The sequence below is a fragment of the Prionailurus bengalensis genome, chromosome C2 (assembly GCF_016509475.1).
Source record: "Prionailurus bengalensis isolate Pbe53 chromosome C2, Fcat_Pben_1.1_paternal_pri, whole genome shotgun sequence".
NCBI lineage: Eukaryota > Metazoa > Chordata > Mammalia > Carnivora > Felidae > Prionailurus > Prionailurus bengalensis.
The window spans coordinates 125,423,512-125,444,337 of record NC_057350.1 but is presented as its reverse complement, the minus strand read 5'-3'; the positions used below and the strand labels follow the sequence as shown (position 1 = coordinate 125,444,337).

At 37.7% G+C, this 20,826-nt stretch overlaps 1 protein-coding gene across 1 annotated transcript in view; it reads right to left on the bottom strand.

Moving 5' to 3' along the window:
* PIK3CB (phosphatidylinositol-4,5-bisphosphate 3-kinase catalytic subunit beta) overlaps positions 1–20,826 on the bottom strand; it is a 189,748-nt gene that overhangs the window by 107,314 nt on the left and 61,608 nt on the right. The window contains 1 exon segment of the mRNA XM_043595281.1: positions 2,156–2,342. Coding sequence (XP_043451216.1) covers positions 2,156–2,326 — 171 coding nt within the window. The 5' untranslated portion in view covers positions 2,327–2,342.

Genomic DNA, 20,826 nt, shown 5'->3' with positions numbered 1-20,826 from the left:
CTGCTTGCATTCTGTCTCTCTCACTCAAAAACAAATAAACATTAAAAAAAAAAAAATAGGGGCACCAGGCTGGCTCAGTTGGTTTAAGCGTCCCACTTTGGCTCAAGTCATGATCTCACAATTCATGAGTTCAAGCCCCATGTTGGACTCTATGCTAACAGCTCAGAGCCTTGAGCCTGCTTCAGATTTTGTGTCTCCTTCTCTCTCTCTGACCCTCCCCTGCTCGTATTCTCTCTCTCTCTCTCTCAAAACTAAACATAAAAAATTAAAAATTAAAAAAACAAAAACAAAAATTACAACTGTTGGCGAGAATGTGGAGAAACCAGAACATTTGTGTACTGCTAGTGGGGATGAAAAATGGTATCACTGCTGTAGAAAGCTCTTTGGCAGTTCTTTACAAAGTTAAAACAGGGGCGCCTGGGTGGCTTGGTTCGTTAAGTGTCCAACTTCAACTCAGGTCATGATCTCATGGCTCATGGGTTTGAGCCCCACGTCAGGCTCAGTGCTAACAGCTCAGAGCCTGGATTCTGCTTCAGATTCTGTGTCCATCTCTCTCTGCCCCTCCCCTGCTTGCGCTCTGTCTCTCTCTCTCTCTCTCTCAAATATAAATAAACATTAAAAAATTTTTTTCAAGTTAAAAAAGAATTACCATATGATACAAAAATTCCACTTCCAGACATATACCCCACAAAAATGAAAGCAGAGACTCAAAAAGATATGTATACCAATGTACATAGTAGCATTATTCACAATAGCTAAAAGATAAACAACCAAAATGCCCATCAAAAGATGAACAGATAAAAAAGTGGTATATCCATACAATGGAACATTACTAAGTCTTAGAAAGGAATGAAATTTCGATTCATTATTATATATGGATGAACTTTAAAATATTATGCTAGGTAGGGGTCCCGGGTGGCTCAGTTAAGCATCTGATTTTTCATTTCAGCTCAGGTCAAGATCTCACTTCATGAGATTGAGTCCCAAGTCAGACTCTGTGCTGGCATTTCAGAGCCTACTTGGGATTCATATACTCTCCCTCTCTCTCAAAATAAATAAACTTAAAAAAAAAAATAAAAACATAAACATATGTCATAAAAACTTTTTCTTAAAAATATAACCCCTGATTTTCATATTGGGTTCAGCTATTTGGAAAACATTAAAGAGAAAGTTTAGAAAATAATTTCATTTACATTTCGTAGTCTTCACAAATCAATAGCATTCATCAATTCACTTCAAAAAATAATCCAACAAAACAAGCAACCCTTGTTATGTAAAAGAATTTGCTTCCAAACTGAGGCTCACTAGAAGGGAGGTGGTGGGGGGATGGGTGAAACAGGTGATGGGGCTTAAGGAGTGCACTTATTGTGAGGAGCACAGGGTGTTGTATATGTGTTGAATCACCATATTGCACACCTGAAACTACCTAACATATACTGTATGTTAACCACCTGCAATTTAAATAAAAACTTAAAAAGGTGGGGGTGGCGCCTGGGTGGCTCAGTCAGTTAAATGTCCGACTTCGGCTCAGGCCGCAATCTCTGCAGTTGGTGAGTTTGAGGCCCGCATTAGGGCTTTGTGCTGGAGCTTGTTTCAGATTCTGTGTCTCCCTCTCTCTCTGTTCCTCCCCTGCTTGCACTCTGTCTCTCTCTCAAAAACAAATAAACGTTTTAAAAAAAAAAAAAAAAAAAAAAAGACTTTGCTTCCAAAGGAGGACACGCCATTCACTAGTGAGGGAAAACTTTTTCCTCCCCATAGTCACCATGAAAAGTAGTGGGGTACGGAGGGAAGAGGAAGGAAGAGAGTTAAAAAGATTTTAACACAAAACTTTCTTCAACAATGTCAAATTCCTTTTAATAACCTGAATGAGCGTTTAAAACTAACGTTTCAAACTAATGTTCAAACGTTTTAAACTAACATTTAAAATCAACGTAAGTTGATTTTTCTTAAATCAGGTATCACATATGGATTAAAAGTGACAGTAAGAATGACTGTTTTATATGTCCACAAAATACAAGGCAAATATCAAAATCTTTAATATGTAGTGACCCAAAGCTTAATCTTCTCTCAAACTGACCATATGATTTACACAAGTAACATTTCCTATAATATAGTAAGTAAGCTACACTGATAAAAATTTTACCTATTAACATACCTGTTTAATATAGGAAATGGTAGCTTCCCGAGGAACCTCCAACTGAATATAAATCCCAGTGGGCAAAAGGAAATCCACAGGTATGGAGCCATCAGATGCTAACTGTGAATCCACTGCCCAGATGTCAAGGATGTCTGCCATAGCAGGAGGCATTATGAAATTGAAGCACATTCATAACCATGAGGCCCTAGAAATTATTAAGTAAAATGTAGTGAAACAGAAAATTAGCCAAATCTTATGTTAAAATATGATAAAGCCCACTAATCCATAATTACTCTTTGGATTTCAATATAGCAAATTACATAACAGGAGGTCAATTAAAGAGTAAGCCACCAGAAATAAATTATTTAAAAACACTTTCAGTTATCACAACATACATTATATACACACACACCATACTGACTCAACATAAATTCAACATATCACATGTGAAAAATGAAAGGTTTAAAGATTACAGGTTTCTAAGAAATTAAGTTAAGAACCATTCAACAAGTGATTCTTGCCAGGTTTTACTTAGATAATATTGGCTTCTTTGGCTGAGTTCTTCTCTGCAAACTTCAATGAAAATAGCAATCAAGAGGGCCTTCTTTCAAAAATACTTTTCTATCAACCTCATGTAAGAAAATGTCATGAACTTGTCATGACCCACCACCTAAGTATTAAAAAGACCAAGTCCCTTAACCCAGCTGGCAAGGTCCTTTGTGCTATGTCTCTAGCCTATTTTTCTTTACTTGTCATACTTGTCCTACTAATGAACAGCCCAGGCCTTTGTACCACAAGTATCTTCTGCCCTCCTGCTGTTAGAACTACGTTCATACAAATGTTGACACTCCTGGAATCAAGCCCCTATTCCAATAAATGCACCCCTCAACTGCACCTTGAGGACTTCCTTGAGGGCTTCCTGCAAGGAAGCACAACAATAACAGTGGGAAGAACATGGCACTGAAGTTAATTAAACCAACATTCAAATCCCATTTATTCAAAGAATGAAATTGTTATACCAAAAGAGACAATTGCTAACTCAAAGCCATTTTTCAGCATCAAAAGCAATCATGACATCCATGAGTTGAAACACATCAAATATATATAAATGGGTGACTTAATAAGAAGAAACAAATGCTTCACTGATCACCACCAGAGAGTGCTAAGACCAACTCACACTATTCTGAAAACTGATAAAGAACCTGAGTGCACCTGGGTGGCTCAGTTGTTTAAGTGGCCGACTTCAGCTCAGGTCAAGATCTCACAGTTTTTGAGTTCAAGTCCCGGGTCAGGCTCTGTGCTGACAGCTCAGAGCCTGAAGCCTGCTTCAGATTCTGTGTCTACTCTCTCTCTGCCCCTCCCCAGCTAGCACGCTTGCTCGCACTCTGTCTCTCTCAAAAATAAATAAAAATTAAAAAAGAAATTAATAAAATAAAATAGTGGGGAAATAAATACTTAACCAGCTTGTGCTAAATTATGTCAGGGTAACCAAATAATTGATGAGGGTAATTTTTTTTTTCTTAACTATTACAACTTTAGCTCATAAACACAAAAAGAATGATAGAATTAGAAAAACACCACCTTGCAACTTCTAATCAAACAACAAACTGAGGCAATAATGCATAATTAATGGATACTAAAACAAATTTACAAACTAAAGTGAAAGGATGATGAGGAAATTTACAATGAACATATCAGGTCGACACCATCTAAATCCTAAGAATAATCCAGACATAGGTCTCCTCTTGAATGGAACAGGATTAACCACTACCCATAGGATATACTTGATTTAAAAAAAACAAAAAACAGAGGTGCCCCAGTGGCTCAGTCAGATGAGCTTCTGACTTCGGCTCAGGTCATGATCTCACGGTTTGTGCTGACAGCTTGGAGCCTAGAGCCTGCTTCGGATTCTGTGTCTCCCTCTCTCTCTGCCACTCCCTGCACGTGCTCTCTCTCTCTCTGTCTCTCAAAAATGGATAAACATTAAAAAAAATTTTAACAAAAAAACTGAACCTGAATTTAATCAAGTCTCTAGATCTGATCTATTTACCAGTTTACAAGAAATAGGGGAAATAGAGAAAGGAGTTAAAGACTTCAAGGAAGCATCAGTCAAGTACAGAATGAATCACCAATAATATAAGCAATAAAAAATAACAAAACAAGCTAATCAATAACAAAAAAAAAAAGGAAAGAGAATGGTGCAAGGACTGCTAAAGAATAAAAAAACATTTATGAGACAGCCAAATCAAACACTAATTTCACCAAATCATCTATAAAAACCTATCTCTGAAACAAACTGGGAAATTTAAATATGAATTAAATATTAGATTATATTTTAAAGAAATACTGTTACTTTTGCGAGGTGTAATAATGACATGTTGGTAAGGCACCTGGCTGGCTGAGTCAGTGGAGCATGTGACTCCTAATCTTGGGGTTGTGAGTTCAAGCCCCACACTGGACACAGAGATTACTTAAAAATGGAATCTTAAAAAAAAAAAAAATCCCTCACCTCAAAAAATAGTAATAATGGCACGGTGATTATGTTTCTAATAATCAGTCTGATAATGAGCCAGATAGAGATGCATAACAAAGTATATGCAAGGGTAAAATGACATTATGTTTGGCATCTGCTTTAAATTTCATTTTTTAAAAAAGTGAATGGACAGCTGATTTCAACAGAGGTGTGAAGGTAAGTCAATGAGAAAAAGGACAGTCTGTTCAACAAATAGTGCTGAAATCCAGATATCCATATACTAAGAAAGTGAATCTTCATTCTTATCTCTTACCAAAAGTAAAAATTAGCTCAAAATGGATCATAGGCCTAAATGTAAACTCAAAACTTTAAAACTTCTAGAAGAAAATATAGGAGAGGGGCGCCTGGGTAGCTCAGTTAAGCATCTAACTTCAGCTCAGGTCACCATCTTGCAGTTTGTGAGTACAAGCCCCTCACCGGGCTCTGTGCTGACAGCTAGGAGCCTGGAGCCTGCTTTGGATTCTGTGTCTCCCTCTCCCCCTGCCCCTCCCCCACTTGCACTCTGTCTCTGGTCTCTCAAAAATAAACGTTAAATTAAAAAAAAAAAAAAAGAAAAAATATAGGAGAAAATCTTTACCTTGGATTTTGCATACTTCTTAGATATAATACTATAAGCACAATTCATAAAATAAAAAGCTATCAAGCATCATCAAAACTCAAAACTTCTGCCGTTACCCAGATACTGTCTACAACACAAAAAGGCAAGCCCCAGAGTAGGAAAAAATGTTTTCATGTCAATGAAGGATTATATCCTGAAAACATAAAGAACTCTCAACATACAATAATAAGAAAATAAAACTCAGATTTTTTAATTGGCAAAAGATGTGAACAGACACTTCATCAAATATGTATGGATGGTAGGGCTGCCTGGCTGGCTCAGCCAGAAGAGCATGCAACTCTTGATTTCAGGGTTATGAGTCCAAGCCCTACTTTGGGCATAGAAGCTTACTTTAAAAGAGAAAAATATGTATGGAGGGCAAAAGGGTTCAATATTATTTGTCAATACAAATTAAAACCAGAATGTGACACTACCACATACCTAATACAAGGGCTAAAATAAAAAACAAACAAACAAACAAATAAATAGGTAAAAATAAAAACCCCAATCACACCAAGTGTTGGCAAGGATACAAAGGAGAGTTCTAACTCTCATAAACTGCTGGTGGGAATGTTAGATAGTATGACTACTTTGGAAAACAGTTTGGCAGTTTCTCAACATATACCTACCATATGACCCAGTCATCCTACTTCTAAAGCTATGCAAAAAGAAATGAAGGCATATAAACACACGAAAACTTGTACACAATTATTCATAGCGGCCTTATTTATATTGGCAAAAAACTAGAAATGATTCAAATGTCCATCAACAGGTAAATGGATATAAAAAACTGTGATATTCATGCAGTGGAATACTATACAGCGGAAAGGGGGGAGCATTACTGAAACATTCAACAATACAAATGAATCTCAACATAATTATGCTGAGTGCAAAAAGCCTGACAATAAGAGTACATGCTATATAATTCCACTTACATAAAACTCTAGAAAATGTAAACCAGTCTATAGTGACGAGGAGGAAGGGTGGGTGGGAGAAATAGGAAGAGAGATTATAAAGGGACATAAGGAAACTCTTGGGAGTGATGGATGTGTTGTTCATTGCCTTGACTTTGGTGATGATTCAAGGGTATGTACATATATCAAAATGTATCCAACTGTACACTTTAAATACCTGCAGTTTATGGCAATTATACTTCAATAAAGCTTTTTTTTTTAACTGAGAACAGATTAAACAAGAAAGCAAAATGTTGATACTTATTGAAGCTGGGTGATAAGTACATTACATTACTCCTCTCTTTTTGTGTATACTTGCAATTTTTAATAACAGAAAGATTTTGTTAGGGCATCTAGCTGGCTCAGTCAGTAAGCAGAGTATGTGACTTTTAATCTCAAGGTCATGAGTTCAAGCCCCACACTGGGTACAGAGCTTACTTTAAAAAGAAAAAAAGGGGGGCGCCTGGGTGGCTCAGTCGGTTGAGCGTCCGACTTCGCTCAGGTCACGATCTCACGGTCCGTGAGTTCGAGCCCCGCATCAGGCTCTGTGCTGACAGCTCAGAGCCTGGAGCCTGCTTCAGATTCTGTGTCTCCCTCTCTCTCTGGCCCTCCCCCCGTTCATGCTCTGTCTCTCTCTGTCTCAAAAATAAATAAATGTTAAAAAAAAAAAAATTAAAAAAAAAAAAAAAAGGTCTTATTAAATCCCATCTATACCACTTAGCAGCTATGTGAATTTTAGTAAGTCACTTAAACTTCTGAGCGTCCAATAACTAAAAAAAGGGAAAATAATAAAATGTGCCTCCTGGGATCACCATGAAGACTGAAGCAGCTAATGTGTTATAGCCAGACACAGTAGATTCTAGTAAATGACAGCTCTCTTCCCTCCCTGAACATCTAGCCTTTACTAATTTCTCCCTGCTAACTGTTACAGCTCATAGACTGAACCCATCACACTGACACTCGTGCAGGCCCTGAGCCTTTCTGATGTGCCAGTCTTGTTTCTGTGGGCAGAGCAGTCCAACAGCTTCATTGTGAGAGATGGTTCCATCCCTCACTGGCTGAAAGATCTTGGCAAATACACACCTTCTCCCTACTATTTAACTTTTTATTTATTTATTTTCAGAGGGAGAGAGAGAGAGAGAGAGAGAGAGAGAGAGAGAGAATGCAAGCAGGAGAGGGGGCAGAGACAAAGGGAGACAGAGAACCCCAATAAGCGCTGACAGCATGGTACCTGAAGAGGGGCTCAAACTCATGAACCGTGAGATTGTGACCTGAACCAAAATTAAGAGTAGGAAGCTCAACAGACTGATCCACCCAGTCACCCCTATCTTCCCCCTGCTTAAGCTCTCTCATCTGTGAAATGGTGAAATCAACAGTAACTACCTTATAGCATAGTTATAAAAACTGAAGAAAGAACACCTGGAACCTAGTAAGTCCAATATAAATGTTTGCTGCTAATTACTATTTTTTATTTTTATTCAAAAGCCCTAAGTTCTTTTGAACTGTCAATTATATATTTTCAACTTTTGTTTCCCCAAAAGTGATTAGCACATAGTAGCCATTTAGTAATTCTTTAAGACAAAACATTATTATATCTACTCCTACAATTAAAAAGAAAAAAAAAGCTCACAGGATAATAAAATCTAAAAAAAAATGTTTAGGGACGCCTGAGTAGCTCAGTAAAGTGCCTGACTCTTGACTCCGGCTCAGGTCATGATCTCACAATTTCACTATATCAAGCCCTGCATCAGGCTCATGCTGACAACGTGGAGCCTGCTTGCGATTCTTTCCGTCCTCTCTCTTTCTGTCCCTGATCGCATGCTCTCTATCTCTCAAAATAAATAAATAAATAAACCATAAAATAAAATAGCTGAAGGTGAGTACTTACTCTGTGCCAGCATTCCAGCAAGTTATGTGCATTTCTATATTTTACTCTTACTACCACCCTATGGTAATATTACTACTCCTTGAGGAACTTAAAGAGGTTGAGATCCCATGGCTACCAAGTGGCAGTCCTGGGATCTGAACTTGAGTCTAACTGCAGGGTGAGCCTCACACCACCCTCTACATAATAACTATTAAAAACCAGAAAAAAAAAGTCTGAGACATTTAACCATAATAAACCACATTATGTTAACTATAAGCTCCTTGAGGGCTTGCCCCAGTGCTTTTGAAAGTACATCTCTGACCACAGTGTATGGAGAAGTCATCATACTTAGGCACCCTAAACTGATATTTTTATAAACATGAACAAAACTACACGAAGTTACTACAGGTGTCATTAACAGTTACTGGTCCTGGAATTGCTTTAGGTATATCACTGCAAAACAGCCTGTGGAGACTGTCTCTAGTTGAGGAGCTTTTCAACCTTGCAAATATCAGGTGTTCAAGAAAACATGCTACCCCAAATTATAAAGACCATGCTTTGCCTATATTCATCTACCATGATGCAAACATGGGGAAAAGCCAACTCCTGAACACCAAGTCACAGCATTTACGACAAACGAATCAGGAGTTTAAAAAAAAAAAAAAAAAGGTGAGAGAGGAAAAAACAAAAGTTAGCATTTAAAATTGAGAAACGTTTATGAAACATCAGCCATCTGTCACACAATTACAATAATAATAAACCTTACACACCCCTACTCTTCAGCATGGATTTTTGGCCAAGACTCTCATAACTGAAACCAAATCACCTAATGTGTAACAATAGGAATAAAGGAGCATGAAACTATAAAAACAGAACCTCTAAGATCTCACCCTTACCAGACAGCTGGAAACGCTGAGGTTTCCTAAGGCCTGAAACCCAGAATAGCATTCTTTTCAAAGAGACTGCACCTTACCACCCTACAGCATTAACTCTCCAGATATAAAATTCTGAATTTCTGGGGCACTGGAGGAAAATGCACTACGGTAGATTTAAGAATTTCTTTAAATTTTTTTTTTTCAACGTTTATTTATTTTTGGGACAGAGAGAGACAGAGCATGAACGGGCGAGGGGCAGAGAGAGAGGGAGACACAGAATCGGAAACAGGCTCCAGGCTCTGAGCCATCAGCCCAGAGCCCGACGCGGGGCTCGAACTCACGGACTGCGAGATCGTGACCTGGCTGAAGTCGGACGCTTAACCGACTGCGCCACCCAGGCGCCCCAAGAATTTCTTGATGAAGTAGTTATAACTAATATGAACTACAGGAATGAATTCATAGACTCCTACCTTCCTTCCTTTCTCATTGTTGTTCTCACACATTCTGTCCTTAACCTCGCCATGATGAACCACTGATACTTGCCAGCATATCCCATACTCTCTTCTGCCTCCTACCTTAAATGTATCATTCCCTCTCCCTAAAATGTCCTCATCTGCATAACCTCCTGATCAACTCTTACTCTTCTAGACTCTTGGAATCCTTCCCTAATACTCCTCTGTGCACCCAAGCATAGGGCAGATCTATGTCAAATCAGGAGCATACTACATTGAAGCTCACTACTTACAAATAGCTCCCAACGTCCTATTATTTCCAGCTCTTTATGTGCAGTTTTGAAACACATTATGTCTCAGTAAATATTTACATATGAGTAAATGAATTAATGAATGAGAGAAACAAATTCTATGGAAGTCACTTAGTAGAACAAATATACTGGAAAATTGAAAATGTGATTTAAATCATGCTTAACAGGAAAAATTTACATGGCCTTCAATGTAGTCTTTCAGTGAACAGTCTAAATCCATAAAAAGCACACAAAGGTGACATCTTTACATGAAGTCAGGGTAATATTTACCAATATACAGATAAAATGCCATACACATATAGGTCTCTTAGAACTCATTAAAATTAAAAAACTGAAAGGATTGAACTCATATAAGTCTACTTAACTCAGTTAAGCCTATTTGCCTATGGCTTTACAAAATCTCAGTCTATATTTTATAGCAGATGTATCTTTCTATAAGAGTAAAGCAGAAAAATATTAAGAAACATACAGAATTCTTACTGCATCATCACATGCAATGAATCAAGCTTTGCCTAATACCACTTTGTCTCCAATCCATAAGTTCCTGTCGTATGAAAAGGAACATGAAAATCTCACCTATAACCTAAGCACTTCACCCTCACTGTGTAATAGTAACAGTATAGGCATTTTCTTCCATAAATGATGTATTTTAAACTACAGAACTGTACTGTTTACGTAACTGCTACTCCCATAAAATTGGCATCTATTAAATTTACACAGACTGGAGAACTCCCATAATGTCAAAGGATAACCATGAATTTCAATATAAGGAAAAAGAATACAGAATTTCACTTCAGAAAAATTCACTAAACTCCACATTTTATGTTTTTGTATTTTTCTGTATCTATGATGTATTTCACAATAGAAATCTTTAGAAACACTTAAATAAATTAAAAATTTTAAACTAGCAAAATAAGCTGCAAAGTATTTTTCTCATGTCATCTCAAAATGCAACCAAAAGGGAAGTTTAATCATTTAGCTTTAAAGTTAATCAAGCTCTTTGCTTACTAAAGGAACATCATACCAGTTTCCAAAATCAATTACTTGATCTTCAGTTTCAGGGGAAAAATCCTTACTTTCAAAATGTCAACTAATTCAAAAAATCCAATGATTCAGCAAGATAATAAAGATGCTTGTTAAGCAGTACTGTTTTTAAATAGGGACTTGGAAATGTTACTCTCAACCAGGAGTAAATTATCAAAGGAAATAATATTGCAAGGTTATACTACTTTCTACCGCAACAGTGTCATATTAATAATATTTTACTAATAGCTGACACTGTTGTCAAACTTTATAAACACTCAGGTAGAAGGGAGCCTGACTCTTTTTTTAAGTTTATTTATTTAGAGAGATAGAGGGAGCATGAGCTGGGGAGGGGCAGAGAGAGAGAGGGAAACAGAGGATTGGAAGTGGCCTTGGAGGCGACAGCAGAGAGCCCCATGTGGGACTTGAACTCACGAACCGAACCCTGAGATCATACCCAAGCCAAAGGCAAATGCTTAACTGACTGAGCCACCCAGGTGTCCCTCTTTTTTTAAAAAGTTTATTTATTTTTGAGAGAGAGAGAGAGAAAGAGCATGAGCAGGGGAAGGGCAGAAAGAGAGGGAGACAACTCAAAGCAGGCTCTGGGCTCTACGCTGTCAGCATAGAGCCCAAAGTGGAGCTCAAACTCACGAACTATGAGATTATGACCTGAGCTGAAGTCGGAGGCTCAACCGACTGAGCCTCCCAGGCACCCCACTTTTTTCTTTTTTTAAAAGTAGGCTCTGTGCCCAATGTGGGACTTGAACTCACAACCCCAAAAACAATAGTTGCATAGTCAGTCTACCAACCGAGCCAGCCAAGTCACTGAACAAGTGACTTACTAGATCTCAAGGTTGTGAGTTCAAGCTGCACCACGATGGGCATAGAGCCTATTAAAAAACAAAACAAACCTCAGACCACTCAGGTAGACATATAGTATATAATTACAGACATACAGTATATAACATATAGGTTGTACTTGTGTGTTATTTTAATAAAAGCACTGGGGCGCCTGGGTGGCTTGGTCAGTTAAGTGTCTAACTTTGGCTCGGGTCATGAGCTCATAGTCTGTGAGTTCGAGCCCCACATCAGGCTCTGTGCTGGCAGCTCGGAGCCTGGAGCCTGCTTCAGATTCTGGGTCTCTCTCTCTCTCTCTGCTCCTCCCCCATTCACACTGTCTCTCTCTCCCTCTCAAAAATAAACAAAAAAAATTTTAATAAAAGCACTCTTTATTAGAACAATTCTCAAGGTTTTCAAGTATTTTAAGCTAAATACTACTTAGAAGAATTTTTTCTTTTTAATGCTTTTTACTTACTTTGAGAGAGAGAGGAGAGAAGGAACAGGAGAGAGAGGAGAGAAGGAACAGGGCAGAAAGAGAGAGAGAATCCCAAGCAGTCTCTGCACTGTCAGCACAGAGCCTAATGTGTGGGGTTCAATCTCAGAAACCATGAGATCATGACTTGAGCCAAAATCAGGAGTCAGAAGCTTAACCCACAGAACCACCCAGGCACCCCAGAAGAATGGTTTTCAATCCTCTCATTTTCCATACTCGTTTTAAACAAACATTTTACAAACTTTATAAATCAGCAACAATATAACATATATATATACCTAATTTCAAAATAAACCCATATAATGTCCTAACCATAACATAAAGGATAAATAAGATAATAAATTAATAAAGTTTCTCTCAGTATGTGAATATTTACACATGACCAAACTTACTGCCTAATGAAGCAGTCAGGTTTGCCTCTAAGCACAGAATCACCACGGATATGACAAACACAAATGCAGACTAGTCCAAATGTGTTGTACTGATGATTAAATACTACAAATGCCACTCAATGGGGCCACAGATTTCCCAAATTTATATCTTTTAAAATCAATATTTTGAAGTCATGTAAAAAATATTTTGTATTATGCTTTTGTGTAATAAAAAGTTAAGATCTCGGCTCAGATAATAATAAATACACTTTTCACCTGCATGAATATCTGGAAGAAAATTAAAAAATTGTGTTGTATCTGAGACTTTTGTTGTAAAAGAGGGTCCTATGCATTGCGGGACACCTAATTATCTATTATCTAACAGTAAGGAGCACTTCCCCCAAATCATTATATCAACAAAATCACTCCTTTATGAATTTCAAAAACATTGTAGAGGAGCGAGTTCACACTGTCCACTTTTTGAGAACCACTGCTCTAGGACAATTCCTACTATTTATCAAAGTAGTAATTACCTAGAAATGTTTTTATCTAGACCTAATTGTACTCTTGTATTTAAAATAGTAATGAACCCAATTTATCATACATTTCTACTGGCAAACAATGGTGTTTCTTGTATTTGGCTATGTTGTCTTTGGTTAATTCTTGAAGGGTAAAAGAAGGTCAAGTAAAGAAAACTAGCCCCTTAACCAGTCAGAAGAATGTAAGGCCAGTACGACTGGCTCTTAATTTTCTAGACCCTTAGTAAACAAACTTACAGGTGCAGTGGCCTAAGTAACTTGCAGCTCTTCAGTACTACTCAGAGAGGGGGCATACTCACAAAATACACTGTGCTGTTGCTGAAACAGCATGTCCTTTGTCAGACTAAAACTGTGGCATGGTTGCTAAACAAACAAGGTAACAAATCAAGTGCTAACCGATAGGTGATCTTTTGTAGAGATATTCTGAAGAAAAATTACTGCTACACATTTAAACACAAAATATATTCTGGTTCCTATTTCCCTTAGTCAACCTGATTTCACAGAGAGCACCACACTCGAGAGTTCAGCCTGAGAATTCACCCAGGAGTTTCAGGTTGGCAGAGGTCTTAAAAGTTACAGACCCGGGGCACCTGGGGGCGTCAGTTGATTAGGCGTCCTTCCCTCTCTTGATTTGAGCTTAGGTCAGGATTTCACGGTTCATAAGTCTGGGCCCCGAGTCAGGCTCAGGGTGACAGTGCAGGGAACCTACTTGGGATTCTCTCCCTTTCTCTCTCTCTCTCTCTCTCTCTCCCCTCCCACCTCCACCCCACCCACTCGTGTGTGCACACACACACACACACACACACACTCTCTCTCTCAAAATAAATAAAAAAAAAAAATTACATACCCTTCTCATTTTATTTTTTTTTAAAAAAATTTTTTTTTTCAACGTTTTATTTATTTTTGGGACAGAGAGAGACAGAGCATGAACGGGGGAGGGGCAGAGAGAGAGGGAGACACAGAATCGGAAACAGGCTCCAGACTCTGAGCCATCAGCCCAGAGCCCGACGCGGGGCTCGAACTCACGGACCGCGAGATCGTGACCTGGCTGAAGTCGGACGCTTAACCGACTGCGCCACCCAGGCGCCCCATACCCTTCTCATTTTAAAGAAAACAAGCTAACTAACTAACTAAATAAATAAGTAAATAAATAAATAAATACTAAGTCCCAGAGAAATTCATTATCAAGGATGACACAGAAACAGAGCCGGGACCAAAGTCAGATTTTTTTTTCCCAAGCAATTAGCATACTTTAAAAATTTTCCTCCCTTATTTCTCTTTAAAAAAAATGTTCTTCACAGGGTTACCTAGCCCAGCAGAATCCTCAGTCTCCCATCCTTCTTCTGTTTGAACCCTGAGGACAAGTATGAAACAACTATGAAAACAACTCTTCCAGGAAGCTATCAGAGGACACAGGAACTTTAGCAGTGACAATGAACTCAACTAAACCCTTAGACTATAATTACAAACCTATATCCTGTCAATTGTTCACTGGCAGAAAGAGAGGAAAGGGCTTAAATGTTCTCAGCTTCCCTAGCAATATGCCATCAGAGCCATCAGATTTTACTTTTTTAAATCAAATGATTAGCAGAAACAAACATAAACTTGTTATACAGTTGAACAGATTTAACCAAAACCTACTCTGGAAAATCATGGAAGAAACTCTGAAATTGAAAGAGATTTTTTTTTTTTTTTTTTTTTTTAATTTTAGAGAAAGAGAGTTCAAGCGGGGAGGGGGGTGGGAGAGAGAGCGAGAGAGAGCGAGAGCGAGAGCGAGAGAGAGAAAGAGAGAGAATGAATATCTTAAGCAGGCTCCATGCTCAACATGGATCATGACCCTGGGATCATGACCTGACCCATAACCAAGATACTCAACCAACGGAGCCACCCAGGTACCCTTTGAAAAAGAATTTTTAAAAACTAAATACAATAGCATTTACCTAGTATTTACTTCTTTCCTATTATATGATAGAGCTAGAAGAAAAGTGAATGTTCATACAAGTACATTAACACTGAAAAGGGCAGAACACTTTTAAAGAGTATTACATTTACGATCTCAAACCTTCAGGTTTCAATCACAGACCATTAAGTGATGGGATCTTGATTCATGTGGGCTTGAGTCCTCACATCCATATTGTTCAAAAACAACAAATCAGCCTCAACTGATTTGTTTACAGCAAAGTATGCATTATACTAAGCACTAAAAATCTGAAGAGAGTAGCACTTCATTTTTTAAAGATGGTTATTTTATCTGAATCATCACAAGTCTACATAAAAGATATCTCCAAAGATGGAGCTCCAAGCTGGCTCAGTCAGTAGAGCATTCCACTCTTAAGCTCAGGGTGGTGAGTATGATTCCCATGTTGGGCATGGAACCTACTTAAATAAAAACTAAATTAAGTTGGGGACGCCTAGGTCACTTAAGCGTCTGACTCAGGCTCAGTTCATGATCTCACGGATTTTGAGTTCGAGCCCCACACCAAGGTCTCTGCTGTCAGCACAGAGCCCGCTTGGGATCCTCTGTCCCCCTCTCTCTCTGCCCCTTCTCCGCTCATGCTCTCCCTCTCCCTCACTCTCTCTCTCACACAAAAATAAACATTTAAAAAATAATAAGAGTAATAACTGAATATAATAAACCACAGATTTATATTCTTACTACTTAACCTTAATATAGACAGAATACATTTATAAATAGTGTGCCTCTGTAAAACAAGCTTATTTTATAAGCCAGATTTATTTCAACGTCCATGAAAGCAGAACAAATATTTAAAATGACAACACAGGGGCGCCTGGGTGGCTCAGTCGGTTAAGCGGCCGACTTCGGCTCAGGTCATGATCTCGCAGTCCGTGAGTTCGAGCCCCGCGTCGGGCTCTGTGCTGACAGCTCGGAGCCTGGAGCCTGTTTCAGATTCTGTGTCTCCCTCTCTCTGACCCTCCCCTGTTCATGCTCTGTCTCTCCCTGTCTCAAAAATAAATAAAACGTTAAAAAAAACATTTTTTTTTAAATAAAATGACAACACATACTTTACATACAGAAGTGACTTCTGTGGATAACCCAGGCACAGACGAAACTTCAGTCTTAAGGAATTCTTCTCTTTTAAAACTTCCCAACAAATAATCTACAATGCACAAATAGTTCCCATCACACTACCTATCCTGAAGAGGAAAACATAGCTAAAACAGTACAAATTTAAAGAAAATATTGTTACTAAAGTTTTCCCACCCTCAAAAAAATAGATTACTGTCTTTATGTCTTAAAAGACAAACTCCAAAATACATTCAAACTCAATAAAGGAATCATCTCAGATAAAATTATCCAGTATATAAATGTTACTTTTCTTAACTCTGAACAGAGTTCAGAGTAACTGTTCATAGTTAAGAAAGAGTCATCAAGTATTTAACTTTGAATTTTATCATTCTCTTTAGTCTAGCATATAGCTCATCAATAATGAACTAGACCCACAGAGATTTTATTATTTAAACACTAAGAAGTCCTTTTCATAATCTAGTTTCATCCACATGCTTTGTTGTACAACTTGGCTGGTACAACCATGGTAACTTACCTAACTTCTCTGACTTTCAGTTTCCTAATTTATCAATAAGAATAAGCAATTTCCACCTTGCAGCGTTAGTGTAATAAGAATTAAATAAAATGGTGCATACAGAAAAGCACCTTGCATAGCACATGACAAAAAGCACTCAATAACCAGTGACTAATATTAATTTATAATAATACTTGTTTCTTTCCAATAAAAGGAACAGCCATGACTCCTTTTCACAGCATACAACCATCAGCCTTGACTGCCTGGTATGAAAGGAATTAGAGCTCCTCAAAAGGTGGTCTCTAGTGACCTACCAGGTGGTTTGCTCTTGTGCATTTCCCAAAATTACAATTTATACAGAAATCCCACAAAACAGTTCTGGGTTAGCTGAGCTGTACTAATTCCTCTTGGGTAACAGTTGACATGATGCTTCGAGTCTTAGCAAATGTATTTTTACTTCCTTGTTACAGCATTTATTTTTGTTAAATACTTCTTACTATCATGTTGTATCACTCTTTATAAGATAAATGGTTCAAGGGGTGCCTGGGTGGTTCAGTCGGTTAAGCGTCTGACTCTTGATTTTGGCTCAGGTCATGATCTCAAGGTTGTGAAATCGGGCCCCACATTGTGCTCTGCACTGTTCTGCTCTAAGCATGGAGCCTACTTGGGATTCTCTCTCTGTCCCTCACCTGCATGTGTACAAAGCACAATCTCTACATAAATGAATAAATAAATAGATAAATTCCAGTTAGTTAGCATTTAGTGTAATATTAGTTTCAGAATAAATAAAATCTTAAAAAAATAGAGCACTTAAATTTCCAAGACACCTCATAATATAATCCTACTAAGAAAAAAAAGTTTCAAATACATGCAAATTTCAAATACTCCTCTGAAATAAGTTTAAATTAACTACAGTTTATCAGTTAATGGAATGCCCTAAGTAGACTTCACAGAATGCTAACGTATGTATTTCACACTTACGTTATGTTAGAAACTGTATTTTTTCAATTTTAATTGTACCACTGCCATTATTTTTTCCTTAAAAAAAATTCCATCCTCAGCACACTCTGGGTACTAACAGAATTCAGCATTCGAAAGATATTCTGGGGTTTTGTTGGGAAATATTACACATAGATCAATGGAATAGAATAGAAAACCCAGAAATAAACCCACAATTATATGGTCAATTAATCTCCAACAAAGAAGGCAAGAATACACAATGGGAAAGAGTCTCTTCAATAAATGGTGTTGCTAAAGCTGGACAGCTACATGCCAAAGAATGAAACTGGACCACTTTCTTATACCACACATAAAAATAAACTCAAAATAGATAAAGGACCTAAATGTGAGACCTGAAACCCTAAAAATTCTTGAAGAGAACACAGGCAGTAATTTCTCTGACATTGGCTATAGCAACATTTTTCTAGATATGTCTTGTGAGGGCAAGGGAAATAAAAGCAAAAATAAACTATTGGGGCTACATCAAAATATGCAAAGCAAAGAAAACAATCAACAAAACTAAAAAGCACCCTACAAAATGGGAGAAGATATTTACAAATGACATATCAGATAAAGGGTTAGTATCCAAAATATACAAAGAACTTACCCAGCTCAACATCCAAAAAACAAATAATCCAATTATAAAATGAACAAAAAACATGAACATTTCTCAAAGAAGACATACAGATGGCCAACAGGCATATGAGAAGATGCTAGGCATCACTCATCATCAGGGAAATGCAAATCAAAACTACAATGAAATATCACCTCACATTTGTCAGAATGGCTAAAATCAACATAAGAAACAAGTGTTGGCAAAGATGTAGAGAAAAAGGAACCCTCTTGCACTGCTGATGGGAATGTAAACTGGTGCAGCCACTCTGGAACAGTATGGAGGTTCCTCAAAAATTAAAAATAGAACTACCCTATGATCCAATAACTGCATTACTGGGTATTCACCCAAATAATACAAAAACACTAAATCAAAGGAATACATGCACCCCAATGTTTATAGCAGCATAATTTACAATAGCCAAGATACAGCAGCAGCCCAAGTGTCCAGTGATAGATGAATGGATAAAAAAGATGTGGTATACATATGCAATGGAATGTTATTAGCAATAAAAAGAATGATATCTTGCCATTTGCAACAACATGGATACAGCTAGAGAGTATAATGCTAAGCAAAATAAGGCAGAGAAAAACAAAAAGCACATGATTTCCCTCACATGTGAAATTTAAGAAACAAAACAAATGAGCACAGGAAATAGAGAGAGAGAGAGAGAGAGAGAGAGAGAGAGAGAGAAACACCAAGAAACAGACACTCAATTATACAGAACTGATGGTTACCAAAGGGGAAGTGGGTGGGGCTATGGGTGAAATAGGCAATGGGAATTAATGAGTGCACTTGTCAAGATGTGCACTGGGTGATGTATGGAATTGTTCAATCACTATTTTGTACATGTGAAACTAATATAACACTGTATGTTAACTACACTGGAATTAAAACTAAATTAATTTTTTTAATGCAGTGAATCTCAAAATGCGTAGGGAACATCAAATTATAGGGTATTCTACAATTCAAAACATTTACCCTACTTTGTTTTTTACACCTCCCACTGATAATCACTGAACAAATGTTTGAAATAAGCTACATAAATTAGCTATGTTTATTTAAAAGGCATTAGAAAATTTTAAATAACATACACATTCCAAACAACTTTTTAAAAGTCATAATTATCAGGTAAAAGTATAAACAAATTTAGATACAACAATGGTATTCCAATGGGGAGACGAAACATTGTTGGCATTATTTCTTCAGACCAAATGGGCTGATGAAAAATTTTTAATTCACCAGATTCCTAAATCTAAAGAATGTTGGTAATTTCCTATAAAGATTATTTTTCTTAAAGTTGTATCACCCCATTATTCAAAAATACACTGCTGGGGTGCCTGGGTGGCTCAGTTGGTTATGCGTCTGACTTCGGCTGAGGTCATGATCTCACAGTTTGTAGGTTCAAGCCCCACATCAGGCTCTGAGCTGACAGTGCAGAGCCTGCTTGGGATTCTCTGTCTCCCTCTCTCTCTGCCCCTCCCTGCTCACTCTCTATCTAGCTCTTTCTCAAAATAGTTATTTAATTTAAAAAATTTGAAACATTTAAAACATTTAAAAAATGTTTTAAAATAGGGGCACCTGGGTGGCTCAGTCAGTTAAACACCCGACTTTGGCTCCAGTCATGATCTCATGGTTCATGGGTTCGAGCCCATTGTTGGGCTCTATGCTGACAGCTCAGGGCCTGGAGCCTGCATCAGATTCTGTGTCTCCCTGTCTCTCTGCCCCTCTCCCGCTCAGGCTCTGTGTCTCTCTGTCTCTCAAAAATAAATGTTAAAATTTTTTTTTCAAAATTAAAAAAAAATTAAAAATTAAAAAATATATATACTGCTAACCTGTTTAAGATGTTCCATTTAAAATAAATGGTCTTGGGGCACCTGGGTAGAATGAAACTAAACCACTTTCTTACACCATTCACAAAAATACACTCAAAATGGATAAAAGACCTGAATGTGAGACAGGAAACCATCAAAACCCTAGAGGAGAAAGCAGGAAAAGACCTCTTTGACCTCAGCCACAGCAATTTCTTACTTCACACATCTCCAAAGGAAAAGAAATTAAAAGCAAAAATGAACTACTGGGACCTCATCAAGATAAAAAGCTTCTGCACTGCAAAGGAAACAATCAACAAAACGAAAAGGCAACCCAAGGAATGGGAAAAGATATTTGCAAATGACATATTGGATAAAGGATTAGTATTCAAAATCTATAAAGAACCCAACTTCACACACACAAAACAAATAATCCAGTGAAGAAATGGGCAGAAGACAAACATAGAGACTTTTCTAAAGACATCCAGAGAGCCAACTGGCACATGAAAAGATGCTCAACATCACTCCTCAGGGAAATACAAATCAAAACCACACTGAGATACCACCTCACACCAGTCAGAGTGGCTAAAATGAACAAATCAGGAGACTATAGATGCTGGAAAGAATGTGGAAAAACGGGAACCCTCTTGCACTGTTGGTGGGAAGGCAAACTGATGCAGCTGCTCTGGAAAACAGTGTGGAGGTTCCTCAGAAAATTAAAAATAGATCTACTCTATGACCTAGCAATAGCACTGCTAGGAATTTACCCAAGGGATACAGGAGTGCTGATGCATAGGGGCACTTGTACCCCAATGTTTATAGCAGCACTTTCAACAATAGCCAAATTATGGAAAGAGCCTAAATGTCCA